Below are 27,692 nucleotides of genomic sequence, written 5' to 3' on the forward strand. Positions count from 1 at the left end.
AGTACTTGACTGAATCGGGAATTGATTTTTTAAATAATTTTTTTTCTTTGCCTGATTTGAAGGAAACTTGATATTGCGCGTAAATGTGAAAAAAAGAAAGTCGAAGAAATAATTGTGCGTAATCTTCCAAACACAATTTTATTTATTAATGAACACGGAAGTATTAGATCAAAATGGCGGTTTATTTTATGCTTAAAAATAAATCGTTCATTGTCTATACTAAATATTTGAGATTTTTCAACAAATCATTTCAAGAAAAAAAAAGATAGCTCCAGCGAACTACACCGCTGAGGTTGTTTGCATTGATCAAATTCTCCCGAAGAGTGCTGAACTGAATCGGGAATTGACTTTTTTAAATAATTTTTTTTGTTGCCCGATTTGAATGAAACTTAATACTGCACACCGCAGGAGAATGGTGAGTAAGGTGGGCCAAAATTTTTTGCACAATCGTGTACCGTTTTGACTGTATTTTGGGAACATACATAAATAAAAGATGAGGGTTTTAGTAATATATAGATTATTCTACGACGGCAGGAGCCTTTTATAATAAAGCATTACAGAGAAACTCGGCTCATATATGTATATGAGTGGATTGCGATGATGCCCCAATAATAATTACACCATTTACAAAACCCACTCCATTCGTACACACCTATTTGCTCACCTTTATTATTCTGAACAGCATTGCAAAGGATTCTAAAGTGGTTATGTGCTTTATGAAAGGTGTGTACACACATAAGAAAGATCACCCATGGATTCGAGCATATAAATGAAGTGAATAGAATGTGGATGTCAAGCAAATGCTCATGAAGGTCTTTTCAATTCGACACTGTTCCAAGAGGTCGATAACCCTCATCCAAGATCTAAAAGTATATTTATTGATTTGGAGAGATTGTTATTCTTCTTCTTGCATGTACTTCACATGACTGCCGGTTTCATGATCATTACCGGAGACACGGCTATGCTGCTGATGCGGCATCAGAGATTGCAGATCCTCACCAGGACTTTTGTGTGGTGTTTGTGTACTGGTGTGTTACATAATCAACAAGCAAAAAGCAAAGATAGAATCATCAGGAGGAACTTGTATAGGATTTCCGTTTCAGCTGCGACTCTACCTTTTCCTCCCTCTTCACATGATGTATTGTGTCTGACTCATGCACTGCAGGTGACGTGGCCGTCGATGTTTGGAACATCTTTGCTTGCACTCCTCGTACTCTTTTTCACTAAGTTGGGCAGAGATAAGCTAAGTTACGAAGCTAAGTTGGGCAGAGCTTTAGAATGGAGCCAGAAACATCCTCCAAGAGGTCCCTGAAACCTGTTTTCTTGCAAGGTAACAGTAAAGATAAGTCAGATGAGTGTGAAGGTGAGGGAGGATAGGAGGGACAAGGAGAGGGGGAGTGGAGGTTGTGTGGAAACACATTGCACTGATTGAGTTTCGAGAAATCATGATAACATCAGGCAAAGGATTACAAGAAAAATACGAAGAGGGAAATCATGAAGTTGTTACAATTTCAAACTGAAATCACGACTTTAAACTCCCAGTTTTTTTTGTTTTTTTTAAACAACGATGTGAAACAAACAGACTTGGTGTGCTTGATACGTCTCATTAAATCGGATCAAGGCCTTCAGAGAAAAGGGAATTTGAGTCAAGCCTTGGCCTTTCCACGCTCGCAGCTGTTACCAGCATTAGATCTTCCCCAAGTCAATTTACACTTTTAATTGATGCAAGCCAATTATTTAACTATTATGCTCATCTCCCTGTGGAATATTTACACTTTTTGATCAAGCTGCTAATGTTTTGTGTTTCCAGCCAGTAGATACTGATACCGAGCCAATGATACTTTTCACTTATGAGTGTGTCTCTGTCTTGTTCTCTCTCATCTGTCTGTCTGTCCATCTCTGGATTGTAGAATCCAGTTTGGTTGAGTATATCTACAATGTGGTTCCCTTACCATTGAATGGTAAATCCAAGCTGACATCAATGAAGATGTGCTGTGGAGTCCAACTTGTCCAGGCCGAGCAAAAAAAATCTGGAGTTTTAAAGCTTTTTTTTCTTGCTGATGACGCCATTAAGGCACAACGAGCAAGTGTACCTTCCTTGTATAATTATCATTCATGCAGCCTTAGGTTGTACCTTGTATGATCATGCCTTTGGACCAAGGAACATCATTTTTGCTTTGTCAAAAATTTTATGGCTTCCTTCACACAACCATGCACTTTGGTCTTTGGTCGAAAGTGAAAAGGTGTTTGTCATTTTGAACGGTCCTCTTCCAAGTCTTATCTTTATTTCTTCCTTTGCTTTATTCTTTCCAAACTAATGGCATCCTGTATACTTCTTGGTGCAGCAAAGTTGTGCTTTCTCTGCTGACACAGTTGGAATACACCTTTCATGGTCGATTTTTGTTATTTTCATCCATTACTGTTATAATGATCATTTGCTGTGAAAGCTGTTCTTTCATCGTGTCATATCTTCATTGACTTGAGGCATGACAGAGTCCAAATGCTCTTATTTGAATTAATAAATGGGTGACTAAATGGTTCTTCGATGCCCTTATTAGTACGCTCAATGGCCTCGTTTTCTGGCTTGACCAAGTGCTTGACCTAATTTGATAATGCTGTTTTGGGTCGTGGGAGTTTCTCTTTCATGCACAAGGCCTTCAACTCCTTCAATCATTGTAGGTGTTCTATAGAACTTGAGGCACAGGATCTCTTCCTGGATTGGGCATGTCCAGAGTTGGAAGAGTTTTCTGCCAAAGGTTGAAGGCCAATTTAAATTAATGACTCAAAAGGTAAACTTGTCGTCACACAACTTTTAAGTTTCTCTGGTTCTAGTTTCTTCACTTATCTACCACCATCAGGGGTTCCCGGCATTGCCCGGTCTATTTTTTGTGGAGGCCTAAAACACATCCTCATGCCCACGAAATATTTGGGTCCCGACCCACACGATAATTTTTTTTATTTGTCATAAAAAGACGAAGATCTGTTCAGCAATCTCTGAAAAAATGGCGCGTGTGCGTTCGCACACACACAGCTCCCTTACAGTATTGATAACATCATAACATACCGTTTCTGATTCCGTTGAATTCCATTTATGCAATTCTTGTCTTTTGAAAGGACTTGCAGGCATTCGCCAAATTGTTGGCATCTTATGTACTTCTCGGTGGAGCGAAGTCAGGTTTCTCTGCTGCCACAGTGAGAACATATGTTTCGTGGTCGATTTGCCTCCTTGCTTCAGGCTTCTGTACTAATAAGCACAATAACGTTTCCTGGCATTGGTCTTTGTTTACCAGTAAACACAACTTCAATTAACTTCCCAGTAATTTCTGTGGAACAACCTTGTCGGCCTTTGGTGGTTCTGATTGGCTATCAAAAACATGTGTCGTAAATAGTGTGAAAGGATTAAAAAACAAAAAGCATCCTCTCCTCCCTTCTCTTCATTTTCTCAATGATAATTATTTCCACAATTTACCCCTCCCACCCTCCCCCTTCCTGCCTCACTCCCTCGGTGCATATGGAACATATAAATGGCCTGAAGTGTGCTGAACTGGACCGATGCATTTGCATTTCTAGAGACTGATTGTTTGCTGTTAAAATAGAAGTCATTGCACAAATCAATATCTGGCATGTTCAAAAAGAGATGTAACAAGCAAGTTGGAGAGCAAGCAAATTGCGTTGACCGAGAGACCGGGAGACAGGGAGACAGAGACTTTTAGGTCCTTTTCTTTCAAAGAATAAAAGAATTAATACAAGTTTTTCAATAAACCACCGCAACAAAGCAAATGATAATGTGCAAGAGTGGAAAAAAGGAAGTAAACAATACATTTTAGAGTAATCAATAAAGCATTGACAACAAGAGAGTTTTTCAAACGGATACTCCCCAAAAAATACATTAGAGAAATGATAAGAAGATGATAAGAAGAGAGAAAAGGAGAAGCAACACAGGCTCCACACGTTCCGCCAGAGACTGAACAACAGCCCCTTGCATTTGCAAATGCGTGCCAAGCGAACAACAGCTGTGGGGGGTGGGGGGGGGGAGAGAGAGAGACAGAGACAGAGACCTTTCCCCTTTGTTACAGGAAAATTCAAGTTTCACATGTGAAGTTTGTTAATGCAGGCATCAAAATAAATTACCAGGAAAGGAAGGGGTAACAGAGGTAATATTAAATTTATAAAATGATTCTTGGAGCACCACCAACCATGCGACATTAGGATTGCTTCACACACCACCGGTTTTTAAATAAAGCAGGATCTTAAGTTTCAAACTCAAAAAGAACACGTGACGTAACCAATGCTTTAAAAATAGTGAAGACGTCATCAGCTAAAGCATCAGTGTTCTGCAATTTTCGCTTCCTCAATAAATAAATGGCAAGTTTTGCTTCAGAACACAAAAAGTTTGCTAAAAGACATCCATTTTTACATTGATACAAGACATTAAAACCAAATATAAAAACACAATGTGTAAAAGGCAAACCGAGCCCCCGGATCACACGTGACATGGTTCCAAAAAGCAAGGCCAACCTTGAACATTCAATGAAAATGTGAAAAATGGTCTCCAGAGTGTCGCAAAAGGGGCACAATTCCGAGTTTTCAGGACATATCTGGTGAGACAGGATGTTGTGCACGAGCCACCATTGTATATCGCCTGAACGCTCGACAATAGGTTCTTTGTACATCACCTGCCATTTTATTGTTGTGGAACGGTTAGCTTGAAGCAGCGCTCGCCAATGAGCTTGTGGCTCTGCGGGTTTGTCAGGAAAAAGGGTGAGAACACATAAATTGTGCACTGAGGATTTCTCCATCTGGTTAAAGGGCATAAAACTTTGAAATAAAATTAACAGATTTGGGAAAGGACATTGGGATAAATTGAGGGCATCTTCAATGTCTGGGTCCCATTTTAACCCGGTTTGCTTAAAGGTCCATAAGATCACAGAGAAAATTCTGCCAATAACTCTGATGGACCTCACACTTGTGGCCACAGCAATGTCAGCAGCTGGCTTCCATCTATGTACAAGGGGGTTCCTGAGGTGTTTAACTCTGGTAACACCAACATCAATAAACTTTTGCATAAAAGATCTGTCACTACAGACCCCATTAAAAAAAGGATTTATAAATATTGGTTCCTTTAAAAACATCTGAAGGGAGTAAGCACTGGTATCACGGCGAAAAGAAAACGCCTGCCATGCTTCCAGCATGCTTCGGTAAAACAGGAGGACCGATGTCATATCCACGTGCTTCGTGTTGAGAAGAAAAAGCTCGTCACCATAGCCAAGTTTCCCAGCTTGCTTAAGCAAGCAATGGGCAAAGGCTTTCCATGGGATGTCAGAGTATTGAAGCCTTTGTGCTGATAGGAGGCAAAAAGCCATCACTTTGCTCGTCATATCTTTAGCCCCTGTCCACCTTCTACAGTCAGCAGGCTTAGTATTCCTGGCCGGAGCCAGTGCTCCCCCCCCCCCCAGAAAAAATCCACAAGACTTTGAAGTTTTCTGAGGATAAAAACTGGGGCCTGCAGTGCCTTAAAAACATGCCATAGCATTGATGCCGCAAGATTATTAATGACCAGAGTATGACCCCGGTAGGAAAGCTGCTTCAATAGTCCCCTCCATTTTGTTAACCGCTGCTCAGTTTTAGTAATCAGCGATTCCCAGTTTTTTGAAATAAAATCTTAAATTCCAACAAAGACACGGAGGTAGTGTATTCCTTCATTGGTCCATTCAAGCTGCCCTGGCAGGGTTGGAGGGGGAGTTTCATTCTGTGGACCGAAATAAAAAGCTTTGCTCTTTTCCATATTAACTTTAGTCGAGCAAGCCAGGCAAAATTCCTTGACAGACAACCAAAGCACGAACATCGTCATCTGAGTGCACAATTGCACAATGATAATCCGCATAAGCAATAGTTTTTACGGGATCTTCTAACGGCACAGGATAAAACCCTTGTAGCCACGTGCGTAAACGATGTAGTAAAGGTTCAGTTGATAGGGAGTATAGAAGGCCAGACAGGAGGCACCCTTGACAGATGCACCTGGTAACAGGGAAAGGCTGACTTTAGATGTTATTTACTTTGAGCACACTAAAAATATTATTATACAATAATTTGATATAGCAAGAAAAATTTTCCTTAAAACCAAACCCCCGTAAAACAGCAAAGAGATAAGAATGATCAATTGTGTCGAAAGCTTTTTCTTGGTCTAAAAACACCAGACCAACATTTCTATGTTCAGCAATACAAATATCGATCATGTCACAGACAATAAAAATACTATCGTGTATTGCCCTTTTAGGAATGCAGCAAGATTGATCGGGGTGTACAATCTCCTCAATCAAAGGTTTGAGGCGGTTGGCAAGAACTTTCGAGAAAATCTTGTCGTCTGTGTCGAGGAGCGAAATGGGATGCCAATTTTTAACTTGCTGGAGGTCTCCTTTCTTAGGTATGAGAGCGAGTATGGCCCTGCAACAGCTAAATGGTAACAAGCCTAATTGTAGGCTATCAACTCGGAGGTCAAGCAACTCGGGTCCCAACAAATCCCAGAAGGCTTTGTAAAACTCTGCAGGGATTCCATCAAGTCCAGAAGCTTTACCTGTGGGCAAAGTTTGCAAAGCAATAAAAAGTTCCTCAAGAGTCACTTCCTTGTCAAGTTTTTGACATGCAGATTCAGACAAGGTAGGCAAAGAAGTGGTTAAGGAACGAATCATGTCTTCCTTAGTGTTTCTGGCACAATACAAGTCAGAAAAGTATTGTTTGGTCAAGCTTCTGTCTTTTGGATCATGTGTTGCTCAGCCTCCTGGTGCCAGCAGTGAAGTTATTTGCTGGTTTCTCTTTTTTTGCGCTTGCCCATAACGCAAAAAAAAAAAACTGGGAAGGAGTATCGATAAAGCTGCAGTTCTCCATTCACAGCCTTATTAGAGCCCCCCTGGCTTGTTTTGTACAGAGTTGAGCGAGTAGGGCTTTCTTCGTTATTAGTAGAAAACTAGTCCTTTCAGCACTAGGAGTTTGAAGGCTTGACTGGAGAGACATTATTTCTTTCGCAATTAGAGATTGCAGCGCAGATTCATTCTTTGTACAAAAGGAGCTATATTGCTGGCAGAAGGTCCTGGTATGGGTTTTCGCATTGTCCCACCATTGTGCGAGGCAGGAGTAGGAAGGCTTCTGTAGGAGTAAAACTTCCCAAAAGGCTCGGAAGGCGACAGGAAAAGCATCATCTTGCAGAAGACTCGCATTGAAGATCCAATGGGCAGTGCCACCATTTCAAACTGGGAAAGTATATGAAGAACAACCATGTGATGGTCCGAAAAGCCACTTAGGGTGATGTAAACATGGTCAATGACATTTAGAGTCATTATTGATGTAAAATCTGTCTATCCTTGCAAGAGATACTGGCCATTTGCACATCGGCACCACGTGTATTGCCGTGCATATGGGTTCTGGAGTCTCCATACATCCATAAGGGAGAATTTAGACAATGCTCTCTTTTAGGGTGCCGTACTTGGTGGGTGGGGCTCTTCTCCATTACGATCAAGGGTGGGATACAATGTGCAATTAAAGTCCCCACACAGACAAACAAGACCATCAAAATCAAGGTGTGTGAGAAACATTTCTAACTGTGTGAAGAAAACTAGTCTTTCTGTGCTCGTACTGGGTGAATATACATTTATTAAAGTGTGTTTATAACCATTATAAAGGAAATTAACTGAAACTAAATGCCCTTTAATAATCACCTTAAAAGTGACATTTTCAGGACAGAAAGAGAGATTTAAATAAATAGCCACTCCAGCACTAGGACAGGTCAAGCTACTAAAGAACCATTGTCCTTTCATGATGCGAGTCCATTCGCTCGAGCAAGAAGAGCAACATCTTGTCTCTTGCAAAAGAACAACATAAAAATGTTTTTGCTCGACAAGCAACTTTACCTGAGCTTTGCGCAGGGGTGAACGTCCCCCATTTATATTTAAAGTTACAATAGAAAAGGTCATGGTGTAGGTCAGGAGGGGTTATCAGGTAAAGGAAGTTGGGTCGTGCTTGTAGCTCTTTCTGGGCTTTCAATACACACTTCCTAAGGCGAAATACTTGTGACTCAGTCACACCAACTTGTTCAGCCTTGAGGAGGAGACGTCTTGAAGAGGTTATAAAGCCAGACAGGTTTGGGAAGGTTATAATCTTCACGTTTTTCTTTCAAAAAGTGTCCTGAAGAAACTGGAGAATTTCCATGGGTGATAAATCATAATCACCCTCCAGTTCCTTGGCTATTGCTGGGTCATTCTAGACCTCGCTACCAGCACTCGAGGCAAACGACAAGGCCCCATCTGAGTCGTAATGCGAATGGTTTTTATTTTTCTCTTCACACACTGAAGTCGATGCTCTCACAATGGGAATATTGTCTTCTGCTAAAGGTGTAGCTGTTTCCACAGTGGGAGTTTTAAAGACCGTAACAGGAATTAACGTTTTTGTATCGGAGGCTTCGCACTCTCCTTCTGGGGCTGTTACTTCTTCCTCCTCCACTACCTCAAACATTTCGTCGTCTGCAGGGCACGCGACGAGAGCAGCTTTATGGTTCTTGATTTCAATGTCAGTGACCAGGGTGGTGACCTCAACATTTTGGGGCATTGCGCTCGGTCCTTGTTCGTGAGAGGAATGAACGGAAACGTCTCCTTCCTTTTCAGCGAACACACTGAACCTATTCTGCAGCAGAGGACCAGCTGCAGGAGCTTCTGTTTCTAGGATAGAAACATTGCGTTCATTCGACGACGCTATCTTTTTCGAAGAGCTCGCCTGTGTGTCCTCACTACCACTTCCTCTTTTATAATTCCTCTTGGAGGACACAGTGATAAAACCCGCGTCATCAGCCGGGGAATTATCGGTTTCCACGCTCGAATGTGAAGGTCGATCTGCCGTTGCAGACGCACCATTATTATTACTAATATCGACTCTCGATGTGCCACTGGAATCGGCGTTTGTTCCTGACTGTGTAGATGTGCCACCGGATATATACTTCGGGCAAGCACCTTTTAAATGTCCGAAGGCACCACACGTGAAACACGGTCATTGTCTCTGTTGCAATGTACATTCGATAATTTCGATTTTCAACTACCAATGTAGCTGAGGCATTGAGCGATTGAGCGTTGTTTTTTAACACCATGTAACAGTGCCGCCGGAAGGACATGATATGGTGGACTGTGGAATCCGAACGCAAACGAAAAGGAATCATGGAGATTTTTGACACCACCGTGCCAAACTGTTTTAAAACGGACAAGATCTGTTCGCTTTTAACAAAAGGCGGTAAATTAGATAAAATGATTTTCACCGCCGGTGAGTCCAACATACTAACGTTAACGAAAATATCTGACGGTAAAGACAAACCGGTTTCAACCGCCTGAGCGACATAGCGCTCCTCGGAAAGAAAAACAACAACTCGTTTGTTCATCTTTGAAGCTGCTAACACATTTTCTAAACCAACGAGTTCTCCCAAGCCTGTCATGACGTCCTCCACCCGAACCCCGTCGGGTGGACTAACTATTACCGCATTCTTGCGAGTAAGTGACTCGTAAATGCTATTCTGCAAACGACTTCGCCATAGATGAAAACAAAGGAAGCAAAGACCTGTCACGAGCAGAATTCGCAGGCAAAGGTAAAATAAAATAAAGAATGAAAGTATAAGGAGAAAAAAAAAGAGTATAAGGAAGAAGCTAAATCACCAATAAACAGCAGGCCTATAAAAACAAGGCAGATGAAAAAGTAGGCCCAGAAACCGAAGGTTTCAAGGAAAACCCACAAAGCACCTACCGTGCGCGCTCTCCCTCTCTCTCCTCTCAGGAGGAAGGGAAATGGGGGGGGGGGGGACCTCCACAAACACGTACAGTGATACAGAGGGAAGCAAAATGGGGATAGGAATGACAACAACACAACACAGTACTCACAGCTGCACACACGAAGCTGCCATGATGCCAAACCCATGCACGACTCACCAACGACCAGCAGGGAGAGGGAGCGAGACAGAGAGACGACAGAGACAGACACAGAGAGAGAGAGAGACAGACAGAGACAGAGAAACAGAGACAGAGAGAGAGAGACAGAGAGACAGAGAGGGGGGGGAGGTAGAGGAGGGGAGAGAGATGAGGGAGGGAGAGGGGGAAGGAGAGAGAGAGAGACAGAGAGACAGAGAGACAGAGAGACAGAGAGACAGAGAGACAGAGAGACAGAGAGACAGAGAGACAGAGAGAAGGAGAGACAGAGAGACAGAGAGACAGAGAGACAGAGACAGAGACAGAGACAGAGAGAGGAGAGAGAGAGGAGAGAGAGAGGAGAGACAGACAGACAGAGAGAGGAGAGAGAGAGAGAGAGAGAGAGAGAGAGAGAGAGAGAGAGAGAGAGAGAGAGAGAGAGAGAGAGAGAGAGAGACAGAGAGACAGAGAGACAGAGAGAGAGACAGAGAGAGAGAGACAGAGAGAGAGAGACAGAGAGAGAGACAGACAGAGAGAGAGACAGACAGAGAGAGAGACAGACAGAGAGAGAGACAGAGAGAGAGACAGACAGAGAGAGAGACAGAGAGAGAGAGAGAGAAACAGAGAGAGAAACAGAGAGAGAGAGAGAGAGACAGAGAGAGAGAGAGACAGAGAGAGAGAGACAGAGAGAGAGAGACAGAGAGAGAGACAGAGAGAGAGAGACAGAGAGAGACAGAGAGAGAGACAGAGAGAGAGACAGAGACAGAGACAGAGACAGAGACAGAGACAGAGACAGAGACAGAGACAGAGACAGAGAGACAGAGACAGAGAGACAGAGAGACAGAGAGACAGAGAGACAGAGAGACAGAGAGACAGAGAGACAGAGAGACAGAGAGACAGAGAGACAGAGAGACAGAGAGACAGAGAGACAGAGAGACAGAGAGAGAGAGGGACAGAGAGACAGAGAGAGAGAGAGAGAGAGAGAGAGAGAGAGAGAGAGAGAGAGAGAGAGAGAGAGAGAGAGAGAGAGAGCCTTTCAGTGTACAAGGTGAATCAGAAAGGTCTATGGAGATGGTTGTTTTCGCTGTGTGTTTGGATTTCCACTGCATCACCTCTCATGCTGCACATCCCCTGTTATCTCGAAATTCTTCTGTTAAGAAGATGACTCAACTTCATTCATTGTGCTTCCCATGTGAACAATATGTGAACAGGCAACCTATTCAGAATTTAAAATCCGATCCACTGAAGGATTAGTCTCATGTAGATTCACAATCGTATTTGGAATTTTAAATCCCAGGGAAATACAAAATGGAGTCCATGGACTGAGGCTTCTCAAATTGCTACAACTTGTCAGTGTTGGTCATCTCATTTTGCAACTTAAAGCTTGTTTTGCCATCGTGTTGAGCTTCACTCTTGTGGGGTCATGATTAGCTAAATTATTGTCTTTGACAGTTGCTTGAGATTAGTGTTCTACTCCTTCATAATAACATTTTCGTCAATGGCTCGAAGGCCCCATTAAACCATCACCGACGTAACCACTGAGTCCTCATTTCTCCACGATTCTCTGTTGTCCTTGTGAGAATGAATAACATTGTGTCAATGACTGGGAGGTCAACTTCCTGCTCATAACGTAACAGGCCTCTAAAGCCAAGTACTCCTCTTGCATTCAGCTATATTCCAAGTCCCCACTTACCAAGCATGCCATGCGAATATGCAGGTGCAACGCACATGCTTACATCTCTGTAAGAGCTACCATCATGGCACTACTTACAAGTACAGATAAGATCTTATTCAATCTGGAGTTGTCTTCAAGGTGAGGCTGCAACATCTCCACTGTTTGACATTTCAATGGGTCACCCTCAATAACTACGATACTTCGACATTATGCTGTGCTGTTCATCGTGATCTAACCTCCTCTAATATTGAGCGAGTATTTGTGCTAAAGTCTGAGCTGATCTCCTGTTGGAAGCTCAGTGTTTCAGCTAATGGAGTATATTGGGTTAGCAGTTAGTTGAGGATCAAGTTGATGGTTCAGTCAGTCCGGCACAAGCAAAATACCTAATTATACGTCCCTAATGGATGCCGTCGTTGCCAGCCATTCCCATAACCGTGGTAGTGAGCTATGAGTACTCATACATCTCACCATCCTTACGGAGCTCTTAATTAGCAAGACTTGCATCCAAAACTGCTCACTTGCACAATTTACTCGGCCTGTAGACCATCCCATCCATACAACCAGCTACTTGATAGCCTAATCTCGCTAGGCCCAGGCACAAAAGGTAATGTCAAACATTTTCAGAATCCAATTGACAGTAAGTTCAATCCATTCTGAGCTAACAGACTTTTGTGAAAGTCAGGTGCATGACTTCCTGTTTGCAGCTGGAATTCTATATTTTTGAAATCTTCTTCCTTCACACACTATCACAATCGTTTTTAAGATGGTATTGTGTCACAATGTGTGTGGCTAGCAATGTGTGTGTGTGTGTGTGTGTGTGCGTGTGTGTGTGCGTGTGTGTGTGTGTGCGATTTACCATCAATATCACACACCTCCTGTGCCTTTCACCTTTACAATACCTTCCAGAACATTCCACCACTGCAATACAATACAAAACCACAACTGGCAGCTCAATTAAAGGGACATCTTATTACAAAAGCTCACAAACGAATACTCCATGCTCCCCTCCTGCAGTTTCACTGAACCAATGCCAAAGTATTTATGAGATATTGCATTAAGGGGATAATGACCCCTTCTAATTCTATTTCAATCTCCAGTGCATGCCCCTGCTGTTGCTGCCTCATTCCATGCCACACACATCATCTGCCCTCGGATTCTTGTGATAAAAGCCAAGCTTGTTGCAGCTGAGCTACAGATTGCAAAGGGATTTTCACGTTTCCATGAACTCGACCTCTGTGTTATTGTTGTGAGGAAATTGAGCTTTGATCCGTAGACGACATGGAACGATACATTTTAAAAATCATTTTTGATGTCAACATGAATTTTCTCAAAGGTGCAGGTCTGAGTTGATACAATCTCCGATTGGAGAATGACCAGGCATGGAGCCTCATGTTAAAAAAATATATACATAGATATATGTATATATATATATATATATATATATATATATATATATATATATATATATATATATATATATATATATTCACGTATCTGTCATCTTTTGCATAGTCATCTTTCAGACATATATATATATATATATATATATATATATATATATATATATATATATATATATATATATATATATATATATATATATATATATATATATATATATGTGTGTGTAGTCATCTTTGCGGAGCCTTTACATATCATTTTGGGGGCCCTCAAGGTGCTGAATGAGGAGTCGCTGCCACTGGGATTATGGGTTTCCTGGGTCAAAACTAAGATCCAGGCTTTCAATGACATCTTGGATGCTGCTGTCCTGTCTGTGCCTGTTTGTGGTGAGGATGTTGAAGTCGTGGAGAGATTCACTTACCTTGGCAGTGATATTCATGTCTCTGCTGGCTGAGAGAAAGAGGTCAATAGACGTGTGGGTCGGGCCTGGGGAGTCATGGATTCACTGGATAATGGGGTGTGGTGCTGCCGGTACCTGTGCGGGAGGACAAAAGTCCGAGTCTTCAGGTCCTTGGTGCTTCCAGTCTTGCGTTATGGATGCTGACCAAGGAACTGAGACGGAGACTTAATTCCTTTGGTACCAGGTCTCTTCGGAGAATCCTAGGCTATCGCTGGTCGGACTTTGTGTCCAACGAGCGGTTGCTGAGAGAGACTCAAATGAGATTTGTGACCTGCATGGTCCATGAGCGTCAGCTGCGGCTGTATGGTCATGTGGCTCGTTTCCTGACGCTGATCCTGCTCACCAGATTTTGTGAGCGAGGGAGTCTTGTGAGTGGAAGAGGCCGATGGGCCGACCACATGCCTCATGGTTGCAGCAGGTTGATCATCATCTCAAGGAGATGGGGCTGGGCCAGGCATCTGCCTGGGGGATGGCCATACCAGACGGAGGCCCCTGGAGTACCGGCGGAAAGTGGACGCAGCGATGTGCTGCTCTGGCGCATGCTCCCATACCTGACCTGACCTGACTGACTAACTGATATTAAAGATGGGGACCTTCTGGGTGACATAGAAAGCTGAAATTTTTCGTGCCGGTGGACAGCACACCGGGAAAAATCACAGAATCGTCATACAACATTCATATATAAAAATATACATAAATAAATGAAAAAAATGAATATAAATGAATGAAAAACAAAATGCAGGTGAGCGACCAGAGACAAAGGGAAGCATGGCGATTTTGTGTGCCGACGCACATCGAAGCTGATACACCTGGAAAAAAATCACAGAATCGTCATACAACATTCATACATGAAAATATAAATAAATGAAAAAAAAATCAAATGCAGTTGAGCAACCCAAGACAATGGGGAAACATGGTTCATATGCTTACACAATGTGTATGCACACCCCGCTAGCATACACACACACACACACACACACACAGACACACACACACACACACACACACACACACACACAAGATCAAGGCTCATGGGAGAGGATTACTACACAACAGAACAATGAAAGGATTAGTACACAACAGAAAAAAAAGGAACAGTAGAAAGGGGGAAGTTTGGGGAGCGGGGGGGACACCAACAGCAGGGTTGAATGATAAAATAGAGGGAGATTTGAACAAGTAAGGGAAGTGGGGAGGAAAGAGGGGTAGACATGCCACCAAAGTTGCCTTTTTAAATCGCTGACGTTCAAATGAGAAGGTGGTAAACCATATAGGTATCTTAGATGATGCGTACTACACATGCAGCATGATCCAATTTGCTAAGTCATTAAATGAAGTAATTAATTTTCACTCATAAGGGTCTAATAGCTTAAAGACCAGAAAATCCTGATTGATGTCGAACCATGAACCAATGTCTTGTTGGCAGCTTCATCTTTCACAATGGAAAAACAAATTGTTGATTGTTTTTCACCTTGCTGGATCATTGGAGAATTGCATCATTTACCTGGTTCTCATGAATTATAAGTATGCATCTTAGACAATCTCCAATGTGAATTCATTAATTAATTATAATTTGTCCATTGACAAAAGGTCATGTGACAAAATGGTTATACTCCGCTTGTTTGAATGTGACAAAAGATTTGTTTTCATTCAATTCACAGGTTACCCGGTGAATGTCACCTGCAACATCTTCATCAATAGCTTCGGATCAATCACCGAGACAACCATGGTGAGTCTCGTGGTGTTGCCACCTTGAAGATAAACTGAGTTGACCGTTTTTACAGCCATTTTTCCCTGCTGTGCAGGGGTTGGGCTTTTTCTTGAGGCAATGTTTTATGGCCGGATGCCCTTCCTGACGCCAACCCTGGTCGCCTCTTACGAAGATAAACTGAGTATAACTCCATTGTTACAATATATCTCCAATGACAAAGCTGGTAATTTTATCGCACAGATCTCGACATATTACATCATCATCTCACTTCTCTTTTTACCACTCTTCTTTATTTTTGCTCACTTTTCACAAAATTAATTTATATTTCAGATAAAATATTTGTCAGCCTGGTTCTTAGGTCCACCTTGGTTAACTAATGTTTCACAAAAGTCCTGTGCGATTTGTGTTTTGGTGGAAGTGAATCATTATGGGGCTAACTGGATAACAAATACACTCCTTCAAGGTATGCACTCTGAGCTGTTTAGCCAGTGTTTGAATCTTGACCCAGCTATGATCTGTCATCCTGGTGTTTCACATGCAGGCGAGGCATCGATGTATGCATCGTCCGGTTGAAGGACATTAAGCCGGAGGACCAGGCTGCCTGCACTGGCTGTTGGTGTACGTTAAAGATCCCCGGGTGTCTTTTGCGAACAGTTAGCGAGTTATCACCGGCACCCTGAACAAATGTGATTCCTGTCCTGACTGACTGCTGAGAAAGCAGCTGCAAACCACCCTGCATGACCAAACGACTCGGCATAACCAACCGGCATAGCACAACAAAACCGCCCAACACAACCAGACTTCCCAGCACAACCAGGCAGCCCAGTACAACATGACCGCACAACATAACACGACTGCCCAACACAACCAGAGAGCCCAGCACAAGCAGACCACGCAGCACAGCCAAACCGCCAGCACAACACAACATGACATGACATGACCACACAACAGACCACAACCGCCCAGCACAACATGACCACCCAGCACAACACAACCACCCAGCATAACCAGACTGAACAGCACCACCAGTGTGCCCAGCATCACCAGACTGCCCAGCCTCACCAATTTGATTCCTGTCCTGACTGACTGCTGAGAAAGCAGCTGCAAACCACCCAATATAACCAAACGACTGATCATAACCAACCCGCACAGTACAATCAAATCACCCAACACAACCAGACTTCCCAGCACAACATGACTGCACAGCATCGCCAGTCCGCCCAGCATCGCCGGTCCGCCCAGCATCGCCGGTCCGCCCAGCATCGCCGGTCCGCCCAGCATCGCCGGTCCGCCCAGCATCGCCGGTCCGCCCAGCATCGCCGGTCCGCCCAGCATCGCCGGTCCGCCCAGCATCGCCGGTCCGCCCAGCATCGCCGGTCCGCCCAGCATCGCCAGTCCGCCCAGCATCGCCAGTCCGCCCAGCATCGCCAGTCCGCCCAGCATCGCCAGTCCGCCCAGCATCGCCAGTCCGCCCAGCATCGCCAGTCCGCCCAGCATCGCCAGTCCGCCCAGCATCGCCGGTCCGCCCAGCATCGCCGGTCCGCCCAGCATCGCCGGTCCGCCCAGCATCGCCGGTCCGCCCAGCATCGCCGGTCCGCCCAGCATCGCCGGTCCGCCCAGCATCGCCGGTCCGCCCAGCATCGCCGGTCCGCCCAGGATCGCCGGTCCGCCCAGCATCGCCGGTCCGCCCAGCATCGCCAGTCCGCCCAGCATCGCCAGTCCGCCCAGCATCGCCAGTCCGCCCAGCATCGCCAGTCCGCCCAGCATCGCCAGTCCGCCCAGCATCGCCAGTCCGCCCAGCATCGCCAGTCCGCCCAGCATCGCCAGTCCGCCCAGCATCGCCAGTCCGCCCAGCATCGCCAGTCCGCCCAGCATCGCCAGTCCGCCCAGCATCGCCAGTCCGCCCAGCATCGCCAGTCCACCCAGCATCGCCAGTCCACACAGCCTCGCCAGTCCACACAGCCTCGCCAGACCACACAGCATCGCCAGACCACACAGCATCGCCAAACCACACAGCATCGCCAAACCACACAGCATCGCCAAACCACACAGCATCGCCAAACCACACAGCATCGCCAAACCACACAGCATCGCCAGACCACACAGCTTCGCCAGACCACGCAGCCTCTCCAGAACACCCAACATCACCAGATCACCAAGCCTCAGCAGAAAGATAAACATGACCAGACGGCCAAGAACCATCACCTCACTCGATACGACCAACTCACCCGGCACGACCAACCCACCGGGCATCACCAACCCACCAACCCTTCCCAAATTCGGTCGCACCGCAGCTCTGTCAAAGGGACGGTAAAATGATGATGATCTTGATTATTATGATGATGATAATGATACCAACCATCGAGTCACAGTTGCTTATTCAGTTATTTAACAATGAAGGCATTTTTATAACCTGTTTGCAGTGGAGGAGGTAGGGAGGGGCGGGAGGTTGGTGTAGTCATTAATAAATCAGAAGAGCCAGGTAATTGCACCTCCCAGCACGGGTGGGATTTGACAAGGCACGATTTGATTCTGAGGAAGGTATGTCAGTTTGAATTGCTACCACGGTGTGTGAGATAAGGAGTCGGCATTGGAGGGGGAGGGGGGAGGGTGAAGTATGGAGGTAAAAGACATGCATCTTGAAAATTGAGGAAGATGTGACAATTTGAAGTCAAAGTTGTCATTAAACATTTTCTGAGCAATTGGCCTTCGAATATTACCCTTCAAAATGACGAAGAATTAAATTCGTAATCGTACTTATTATATCAAAACTTTGAACGAGAAATAATTCTCAACACAGTGATAGAGACGGCGATGCCTTGGCTCTTTGATACCGTATGGTGTTTCACGATAAAGATTCGAAAGATATTAAACCACAAATTAAACTGCAAAATTCAAGTGTTCTTCTCCCAAGACACCCCCTACCCCTCCCATCCCCTTTCACACCATTTCATCCTCTTTGCATCTTTGGTGATGGTGGTTAATTACTCGAAAAAAACAAAGCTTCTGGACTGAAAAGGCATGCAAGGCAGATTTTAAAACATAAAAATGTTATTTACAGTTCCACAAGACCACTACTTATCATGATCCCTGGAAAAAGGGGCATGGTGGTGAATCCATGTACCTTTATGGACATGATGCAGCGTTGTGTTATTCACCTTGTCCCACAAGCTTGGTATAAAGCATCGACGACCTTCTCGGACCCCACGTAATTCTCAGACACAGAATTCCCATGACAGTCGACGAGCAATTCAAAGGTTCCTCACTTGTATCTCATAACACCATCCTTCGTCAACCGTGAAGACTCGAATTTGTAAAAAATCTAATCGACCTTGGGCTAACTGACTGCAGTCCTTACTGTTCACAAAGGAAGGCAAAACAATAACAAGTTAGCTTCGGTTTGAAGTGACAGCCTTTGGGATACACAGTGCATTGTTGACAAGTTAACTTGATTACACTATTCTAATTGACCAAATCCAAAAGGACAGACAAGGTAGCGAAAGATGATCCTTAATTTGTATACAAAATGTATAATCATGGAATTGCGAGGTGATAACGCAGCGCATAACAAACTAATAGGGAAGAACGCAGGAGCGAGGTGACACGCTGACGGTGGGATGAGCCCGTGGATACAAAAAGCAAAGGGATGAGAGGAGACGAGGAGAGAGGAGACGGGAGAAGGCAGCAAATGTAGTAACCTGTAAGTAAGATGATTGGTTTGGGGGGAGGGTGAAAGTGTTAATTGTAGTAAAAAAAAACAACACATAGGCAGTGATGGAGGATGACCTGAGGTAGCGATACACTGCCAACTTGAAGCCCCCAGAGGTAAGAGTGGGATGATCTTGTTTTCAAATCTTGTTTTCCTTTCACAAAGATAATAAAGAAGCAACAAAAGATGAAACATGACTTCTTGTTACAATAAGCAGCTGTATTGAAAATGGCAGCTTACTACGTTAACACCTTACGACTACTGTATCAAGCATAGTCATTGCCGGGACCGTTGCTTGTTTATCCCGTCTGCTCTCCAACCTCTGACCTCAGGACTATCGATTGAACATTTTCCTACGGCAGCAGTGGAACGACCCCCGGCTGGCCTATAATGAGTATCCAGACAACTCTCTCGACCTTGACCCATCCATGCTGGATTCCATCTGGAAGCCAGACCTCTTTTTTGCCAACGAAAAAGGTGCAAACTTTCATGAGGTGACCACCGACAACAAATTATTGCGCATCTTCAAGGATGGCAACGTTCTCTACAGCATCAGGTAGGTCACGCAATGACACCTGAGTCGTGTAAGCTTCCCTTTTGCACAACCTGCATGTCAACAACACCCAAGGTTCTGGTGTATGATAATAGCCACACAATTGACCTTTGGAATAGAAAACAAATCTTAACTCGCCTAGTCTTTCCCAGGCCAACCTCAGTAGCTGAAAAATAGCAACACCGTGTTATCTTAAAGCAACAAATGGCTCCCAACTGTAAATATAAATGATGTCACACTGCCAGCCGCACCACAATAAAATTATGGGACTGCATTTACTTGCAAGTTGGCCTGTTTAGTGTTCCCATCGGAGCACATAGCTCATGATTGTGGGATTTCAGATGTTAAATTCCATGATGTGTACTGCACGTGTTGATTTGTCTATTGTCCATACTACTGTAATGTCCTTATTAGTTTAATTGTTTAAATTGACGTCTTTCACAGTACCAATGTCCTTGGGTGACCAATGTCCTGCATGTGAATTTTGTACAAACTTCATCATGAGCCTCTGATCACTGTAAAAAAGATCACCAGGTTATCATATTCTAATCGAGATATTTTTAGTGGTTTAGTGATTTTAACAAAGATGGAACATGCATTTTTTGGAAATTGGAGTGGGGAGCGGTGGAGGGTTGAGGGAAGGGGAGTGGGGTGGAGGAACAATGTAAAACTCTATATTTTGCACTGTGTCTCATGTGAGAACATATGCTGGCTGAGTCCAATTTCACCTCTGTTTTGCCATTAATTATTGAGTCTGATTCAAACCTGAGTTTTCTGATGTTCATCTCAAACTGCAGGGTGAAAAGACTTCCAAAACCACAAACGCATCACAACTCTGCATTCTGTTATTGTTTATTCCTGGGAACTGCTACTGTATCGTTCTGTCCATGTTTCATGAGGATATGTTTCCAGCAAAAAACAACTAACCTTCAGAGCAAAGTTAAACCAAGTTAACTTCTCCTAAGTTAGCCCTATTTGCATCTGATCCTTGAGAGGATGTCATACTTTTGAGGGAGATGTTAAGCGGCTTATTTTGTTCGCTACTACTCACTCGCAAACACAAAAATATTCTGCAGCACCTTTCAAAAAGAGCAGGCCATTGTGTGCTTGTATTCTGGCCAATTCTTAATTTCCTTGCCATGTAACAACATGTAAATGTCACAATGATTCGATGTTACTCGGATGCCCCAATGATGAAAACAGGCCAAGGAGAAGAAAGATGAAAAATTCAGACTCACGACAAACCAATAACAACCCGTTAAAGCTGCAGTTACATTTTACTATGATCTCAGTACCACATCATTTTAGGGCATCCATGCATCATCCTTAATCCAAGGTCCTATCAAACGCATTTTGATTGAGCATTTGGACAGGTGATTTCTTGGATGTCAAATTAATGCCGTAAAACCCGATTCACCTAAATCTTCAGCTGCGATTATATTATAATTAACTATTTCCATGTGTCACTCTTTTCAAAGCAGAATGTCCAATAATTATTAACATATGAGCCATAAAAGGTCGTGGGTACATTTGTGAAAAATCAGAATTTTTGGTTTAGATCTTTGACCGGGCTTTTTATTCTTGGTTTAGATCTCTGGCACATGCTAGTTTTCCAGAGACAAGTGGCTGAGATTTGGGAAAGAACAAATTTATGGATAAATGCGATTCACATCAAACTTTGGAGTTTTTAATTTGATGCGAAATTTTTTTAGCAAAGCATGTCGGTCTGAGGTTTGTGGAAAGAAACAAACTTTAGTGAGACAAATGCTATAATCATAGAGGACGATTTCATGACTGAGTTTGAATTGATTGACAAGGACTCAAGGAGATAACATTATTTGACACAAAAGCGAAACTGTTCAGATATGATGGATAAATCGATGCAGTTCATGTGATTTGGACTACCAAAGGTGCATCCCAAGATCCTATGTCATTGATTAATAGTGTCAGGAGTGGGAAGGAAGAGAACAAAGTGGCAGCACCTATTCATGTGTAACAGGGCAATCTGCCAACTGAGTCGGTGCTCCCATAGGAGCCGACATGTTTGTGAAAGAAGTAGTAACACAATAGCGGCTCCTTTGATGGTGTGACCACAAGAACTGCCTGATGCAATGCTCTGCTTCGAGGTGGTGTGTGAAAAGCTTCCTGGAGGTTTTTTAGAGTGGCAGGTGTAGGTGTGCAATTATAATAAAAGAAGAGGTTATTTACTAACCTGTACAGTAGTTGTGTGTAAAGTACTTAACATGCACTTCCCCCAAAATGATATCGCAATAATCGTTCATCCCACATCAAAAGGATAACCAAATTTAACTAATACCCATTTTCTTCCTTGAAATAATTGCTGGGCGACGAGATTGATTCCGGGTCGAGCGAGACTCAGCGATGAGGAGCAGCTGAAGAAGACAGGGCTTTATACACTAGAAAGGAGGTGGTTATGAGGAGATACGATAGAGATGTTTAAGATAATGAAAGGTAAAGATAAAATAAGTGCAGAAGAATTATTCAACAGAGTTTTGATAGTGATAGGACCAGGAGCTATAGCCTGAAAGTAAAGATGAGGAGAGTTAAGATAGTAGCAGGACAAGAGTCTTTCACTCAAAGAGGAGTTAATGCATGGAATGGTCTCCCTGGAAAGGTAGTGGCAGCAGAAACAGTAGATAAGTTTAAATTAGAATTAAATAGGTACCTGGAAGTTATGGAGATAGAGGGGTATAAGGATGTTGGCAGTACTTTTCGGTAGCTTGAGCATTGATGGGTGATTGTGTGATTGGGTCTCATCAAGGGGTGGTGTGTGGTTGATGTTATGCATTTCTCACCCACGAACTGCCTTCACCCACTTCCCCCACCCCCCGGAAAGAAAAATGATGTGCAAAGAAAAAAAAAGATGGCCTCCTCCTGCGTCTAGATTCCTTGTGATTCCTAGAAATAAATTGTGGAATGAAATTGTTTAAAAAAAACACTCAAATGAAAACTTCATGCCAGTGCTTTTGAAAGAGACTATCGACATTCAACTGGAAATAAATTTGAGAAATCTTACGCATCAGGGCTGATCTGACGTTTCACCAAGAGCTCAACATTCATGGACCCTCATGTCATCACCATGGCAGTTATATATTAGAAAGAGTTCAAGTGAAACTAATTAACTATATCTTCGATCCTTACAGAGCATTTCATCATAGTACAAACCCAAATTCCTACTAACTCTCTCATCGCACATCTAAACAACTCTCACATACCATGGGACCTTTGATGGCCAAATTGCAGACAAGACTCAAAACTTGTTGAAGCCACAAGGTAGTGGGATAGATGTGTATAATTGTTACACAGAAAATTTACCATCAACAGAGTGTATGAGGTATCAAACTTTGTTTGCCATCAGTAATGAGGCATCTCTGCCATCGAACTCTTTTTTTTTCTCCCCCCCCCCCCTCTCTCCCTTTCAGACTCACACTCATCCTATCATGTCCCATGGATCTGAAGAACTTCCCCATGGACGTGCAGACCTGCAACATGCAGCTTGAGAGCTGTGAGTCCTTAGTGGGAAGCATCCGTGCCAAGGGAAAGCTGGAGAGAGAGAGAGAGAGAGAGAGAGAGAGAGAGAGAGAGAGAGAGAGAGAGAGAGAGAGAGAGAGAGAGAGAGAGAGAGAGAGAGAGAGAGAGAGAGAGAGAGAGAGAGAGAGAGAGAGAGAGAGAGAGAGAGAGAGAGAGAGAGAGAGAGAGAGAGAGAGAGAGAGAGAGAGAGAGAGAGAGAGAGAGAGAGAGAGAGAGAGAGAGAGAGAGAGAGAGAGAGAGAGAGAGAGAGAGAGATTGGAATATCGTATTTGGTTCAGCAAATATGAAATTTACATTCTCATGACACTCAAAAAGGTGCCAATTGTGGTGTGTGCTTTATGACTCTCGAAAGAGCATGCCAAGAGTCAATCTTATATGAAAAAAGACATTAAAGAGACATTTTATCATTCCAAAACATTTATTTTCATGAGTTTCACAATTTTAAACAGCTATTGAATAGAGAAGCCTGATGTTGGCTTCGTGGTGAAGGTGGCTGGATTGGGACCTAAAGGTCCTGAGTTTGAGACCCCTTTTCATTAAATTAACACGAAGTGGGGTTGACTCAGCCTGTCATAATTCCAAAGTCGGCGAAATGAGTACCAGTGTACTGGGGTAATAACCATTCAGGGTAACTGCTGTCAGAGTGGCGACCCATCCAGTACTGTACTCCTTGCCAATGAAACTGCTTTGGCAGCTCTATGTGCCTTTGCGGCATGAAAGGAATGGTATTATCATTATTATTATTATTATTATTGTTATTATTATTATTGCATGTAAAGGACTGAAACAGAGGCAAGAGGAGGTGATTTATACAATTGAAAGGATAATTCTACAGTTGATGTAAATACTCTTCAGCAGAGGTCATGATATGTTGTAAAAGCATAACACAAAATAAGGATTGACAAAGTATCACAAAAGCACATAACAATCCACCCCCAGAAGCATACACAGCTTGAGTAACATAATCAAAATTTAGAGTAGTATGGTAACGAGGAGAAATCGAAAATTCCACATGGTGCCTCGGATTGGCTACCCTGATGGCACAGAGGCAATTACCCAAACTCAGTGTGTTTGTTGAGCTGATGCTTCCTGAACCCCCTATGCCCGCAGTTGGCTACACCATGCACGACCTCATCTTTGAATGGATGGAAAAAAATGCTGTGCAGGTGGCCGAGGGGTTGACGCTGCCTCAGTTTGTCCTCAAGGATGAAAAGGACATGGGATATTGTACAAAACACTACAACACCGGTAGGCTGTGAAGATGTTTCTGCTTTCGATGTCACCTGGCTACAGTTGGGCTGTGATCGGATTTTATATTAATGACTGGCAGTGCAATGAGCAATATCCGAGAAGATTTATCGTAGGTTATGCAAAGGCCAGTGGAGTTTAAATTAGACTTGCACGTGAACACATTTCTGCTGTGTCAACTTTCCCATAACCAGCGTAGAGTGCAATTTCACCGATACCGAAACTGCGGTGTTTGTAATAGTCTATTCACCATTGGCTTCATTGCCTTGGAATCAAACATTTGGCTATATGGTTCAGATAAGAGAACATTGATTTAAGCTATTCATGAACTTTATGTATTAAAAACTACGTTCAGGGTTTTCTCCGATAAGCGTTATGGAATTAATTTGTCTGAGGAACCAAAGCAGAATATTACTTGCTTCATTAATATGTAGATAGCATCTTCAAATGAAGTATCATGACAATAATTGTTGTAGTGCCTATTATTTTAAAATAAAACTTATGTAACTTTCCAAAAGTGTAATTTGTAACCTTGGAACATGCATCTTGACTAGAACGGCACTCGGTGGAGCACATACCTCTGCCAGGTTAACCAGTTTACATTTGAATCCCACTGATAGGCCGGATCGACATCCGGACCTTGACCAAAATCTAATCGGCTTGCTCTTGTCACCGCCCAACTCATCCATCCTGTTTTGTCATATCCTGTCCACAATGTTTTGAGATATAATGCTATATATCCTTTTTGGCCCGAATTCCTCAGGAGTGAAGAATCCCTTAAAGAATTCTCCTATCTGGATCCAGACCCAGATCTTCAGCAAAATCGAAACAATTTGTCCTTATCACACATCCAACCTGCCCACCAAGTTCCGTCCGAATCCGTACATATATTTTTGAAATATTGTTGTATATATCGTTTTTGGCCTTATCTCTCAGTAGTGATCTGGCTCTCTCTCTGGGTGAGTGTGTCACACACATATCCGGGTGTCACACACCCAGTCTGTCCACCAAGTTTCGTCCAAATCCGTCCATAATTTTTTGAGATATCCTGTTCCCAAACAGACAAAGGGGTGAAAACATAAAAATTTTTTACTCAAGATGCTCCCCTTGACATTGGGTACCCAGCCTCACCTCGGTGTGGGTACCCGGCCTCACCTCGGTGTTGGATACCCGGCCTTCCCTCGGCGTTGGGTACCTGGTCTCACCTCGGTGTTGGGTATCCGGCCTCCTCTCCGCGTTGGGTATCCGGCCTTCCCCCGGGCGTTCCACACCTGGCCTCTCCCCAGGCATTCCGCACCTGGCCTCCCTCCAGGCGTTCCCTTCGATATACAGTTTTCCCCTGGCCCTCATTACCCAGCCTCAATACCTAGCCTTGTTTTTTTGTTTTTTTTCTTCAGTGGTCTCCCATATTTGTGCTATCCTCACTCAAATCTGCTTAGCTCCCAATATCTGATGAAACAAGGCACATTCAAGTTGATTAATTGTTTCATCCACTGACGAATGAGGCATATAAACAAATCACTTGTGTTTTCAGAGTGTGTATGGAGAATTTTATTTTTCCAATCTTTTTTCTCCTTCTCTAAATTATGTGGAACCACAGAACGTAATGAAAACAAAATGAAACAAATTATCTTGCAACAAAGTACATTCTGCAATAATTTGTTCCTTTTCTACGACTTCCATTTGTTTTGTGTATTTTGCTTTCTTCATTTCCCCAGGTGAACAATTTTGATACTCCAGTGTTTTATAGGGCAGGGATCACACAAATATATTGTAGTCTGTAGAATACAAATAACATTGGCCCACCACACGAAGGTTTCCTACCACCCTGCTTACCCGTAAATCATGGGCCAATATAAAATAATTTTTGGTTTTATATTCCATGCAAAACAGTCTCACATTTATTCTTGATGGAAAATACAATTAAGCCAAGCTTGTTTTCTTTATATGAATTATTTCAGCTTTTTACTTTGGGTTCTTCATGCCTTTGCTATATTGTTTTGCTGAAAGAACAATTTTAATCGATGTAATGCTGCGCTATAACTGCAACATAAGCTTCCCCGGTGTTAATTTACAACACAATTATCTATAACCGATCTGCAGCTTGTGTGATATCGGTTAGACCAAAACAACATGAATATGCATTTACTTCCCACACAGTATCAACATCAAACAATGTAGCAGGTGTGGGGCCATCTATATATTATGTACTCACCAGAGGATGGGTTATTGTGGAAAACGAAATTGAGCAAAGGAAGGGAAGGGAAGGGAGGAGATAGAAAAATAAATGGAATTGGATTGAGAGAAGGGGGAGGTGTGGAGAGTGGGAGGTAGGAGGTATATGGTTAATGAGGCGGTCAAAAATTCTGCCATTTTGCGTATGCAATATATAGATGAAAGGAGGGCTCAGAGGTATAGCATCACCACCTTTTGAGCTATCTCGTCTGGGTTCAATTTCTGACCTGCTTATAAATTATCTAACTGCTATTTCGCAAGTAGCATCATTTGTATACACTGTCATTTGGTGGGATGTTAAGCAGATTGTCCAGATTGCGAGTATTCGCTGATATTTTCCGGATGTTAAAGATCCCACTGCGTCTTTTGCAAGAGTAAGCCGTTGTGTGCCGACACCAAAGCAAAATTCCTCCATGCTCTGTCTACCGTTGAGATGACCAATGCCAAATCAGCAAATGGATAGAGGTTTACTAAATGTTCAAGGTAAAACTTGAAACGTTACCGATCATTTAGAATTACCGTGTTTCAACAGAAGTAAAACACAGAAATTTAAATAAATACATTTTTCATTTTTTGAGGCAGTATGTGCAAATTTCAACAATGTCCTTCACAAAGATTAGGCAAGCTGCTTCCGGCACCATGGCCAAGTTATAAATTCCTGCCCTCACCTTTGTCGAATGTCAGGTCTGGCAAGCCTGTTCGTAAAAGACTTGGGCCAAGCTTTCTCTGGCCAACCCCACATGGGAATAATTGTGGCCATTAACGAAGAAGATGTGCAAGTTGCAACAATGCTGCGAAGTCAGTTCAAGTTGTGATTGAAAATAAATTGCAAATAAAGATGACATTCCACAAATTTGAAACGAGATTTATAGCTTTGCTTATTCAAAATGGTATAAAAGTGTGCAGACCTTGGGTGGAGTTGACACCAAATAACAAATCATTTATCATCACTGTGAACTTGAAAAGGCATGTGAGTAGACGTCACTTGCCTGCAAGATTAAATCTGTAAATAAATTGTTGTTGGGTCACATTCAGACTAACAAATCATCTTGCTCCTTCCAAACAATCATTTAAACACACGACCTCTCACGATGAAAAATGCTTTCCAAACGCTACTTCTGACCGACATTTTCCAGACACATAACTCCAAAGATAATCAGTATGTGCAAGAATCCTTTGAATCTCGAACCACAAACAGGAACACACCACCAATGGTGTG

The 27,692-nt window shown here is 43.1% G+C and overlaps 1 protein-coding gene and 1 long non-coding RNA gene across 6 annotated transcripts in view; one reads left to right on the forward strand and one right to left on the reverse strand.

Moving 5' to 3' along the window:
* Positions 1–27,692, forward strand: part of LOC147014664 (glycine receptor subunit alpha-2-like) — a 78,071-nt gene that overhangs the window by 20,559 nt on the left and 29,820 nt on the right. For 2 of the 3 annotated variants that reach the window (XM_085852822.1, XM_085852821.1), the window contains exons 3-6: positions 15,127–15,194; positions 19,218–19,441; positions 22,882–22,964; positions 24,101–24,238. In XM_085852822.1, coding sequence (XP_085708948.1) covers positions 15,127–15,194; positions 19,218–19,441; positions 22,882–22,964; positions 24,101–24,238 — 513 coding nt within the window. The remainder of the gene's footprint in view (positions 1–15,126; positions 15,195–19,217; positions 19,442–22,881; positions 22,965–24,100; positions 24,239–27,692) is intronic. The other variant, XM_085852823.1, reaches the window with a different exon arrangement.
* The window catches only part of LOC147014665 (uncharacterized), a 93,582-nt gene continuing 69,423 nt past the window's right edge, over positions 3,534–27,692 (reverse strand). For 2 of the 3 annotated variants that reach the window (XR_015050858.1, XR_015050859.1), the window contains 3 exons: positions 18,335–18,533; positions 4,519–4,738; positions 3,534–4,013 (listed from right to left, as the gene is read on the reverse strand). This is a non-coding gene — a long non-coding RNA (uncharacterized LOC147014665). The remainder of the gene's footprint in view (positions 4,014–4,518; positions 4,739–18,334; positions 18,534–27,692) is intronic. The other variant, XR_015050857.1, reaches the window with a different exon arrangement.

Source organism: Eptatretus burgeri, chromosome 13 (genome assembly GCF_056783735.1).
Source record: "Eptatretus burgeri isolate ZD-2024b chromosome 13, Ebu_testis_v1, whole genome shotgun sequence".
Lineage (NCBI taxonomy): Eukaryota > Metazoa > Chordata > Myxini > Myxiniformes > Myxinidae > Eptatretus > Eptatretus burgeri.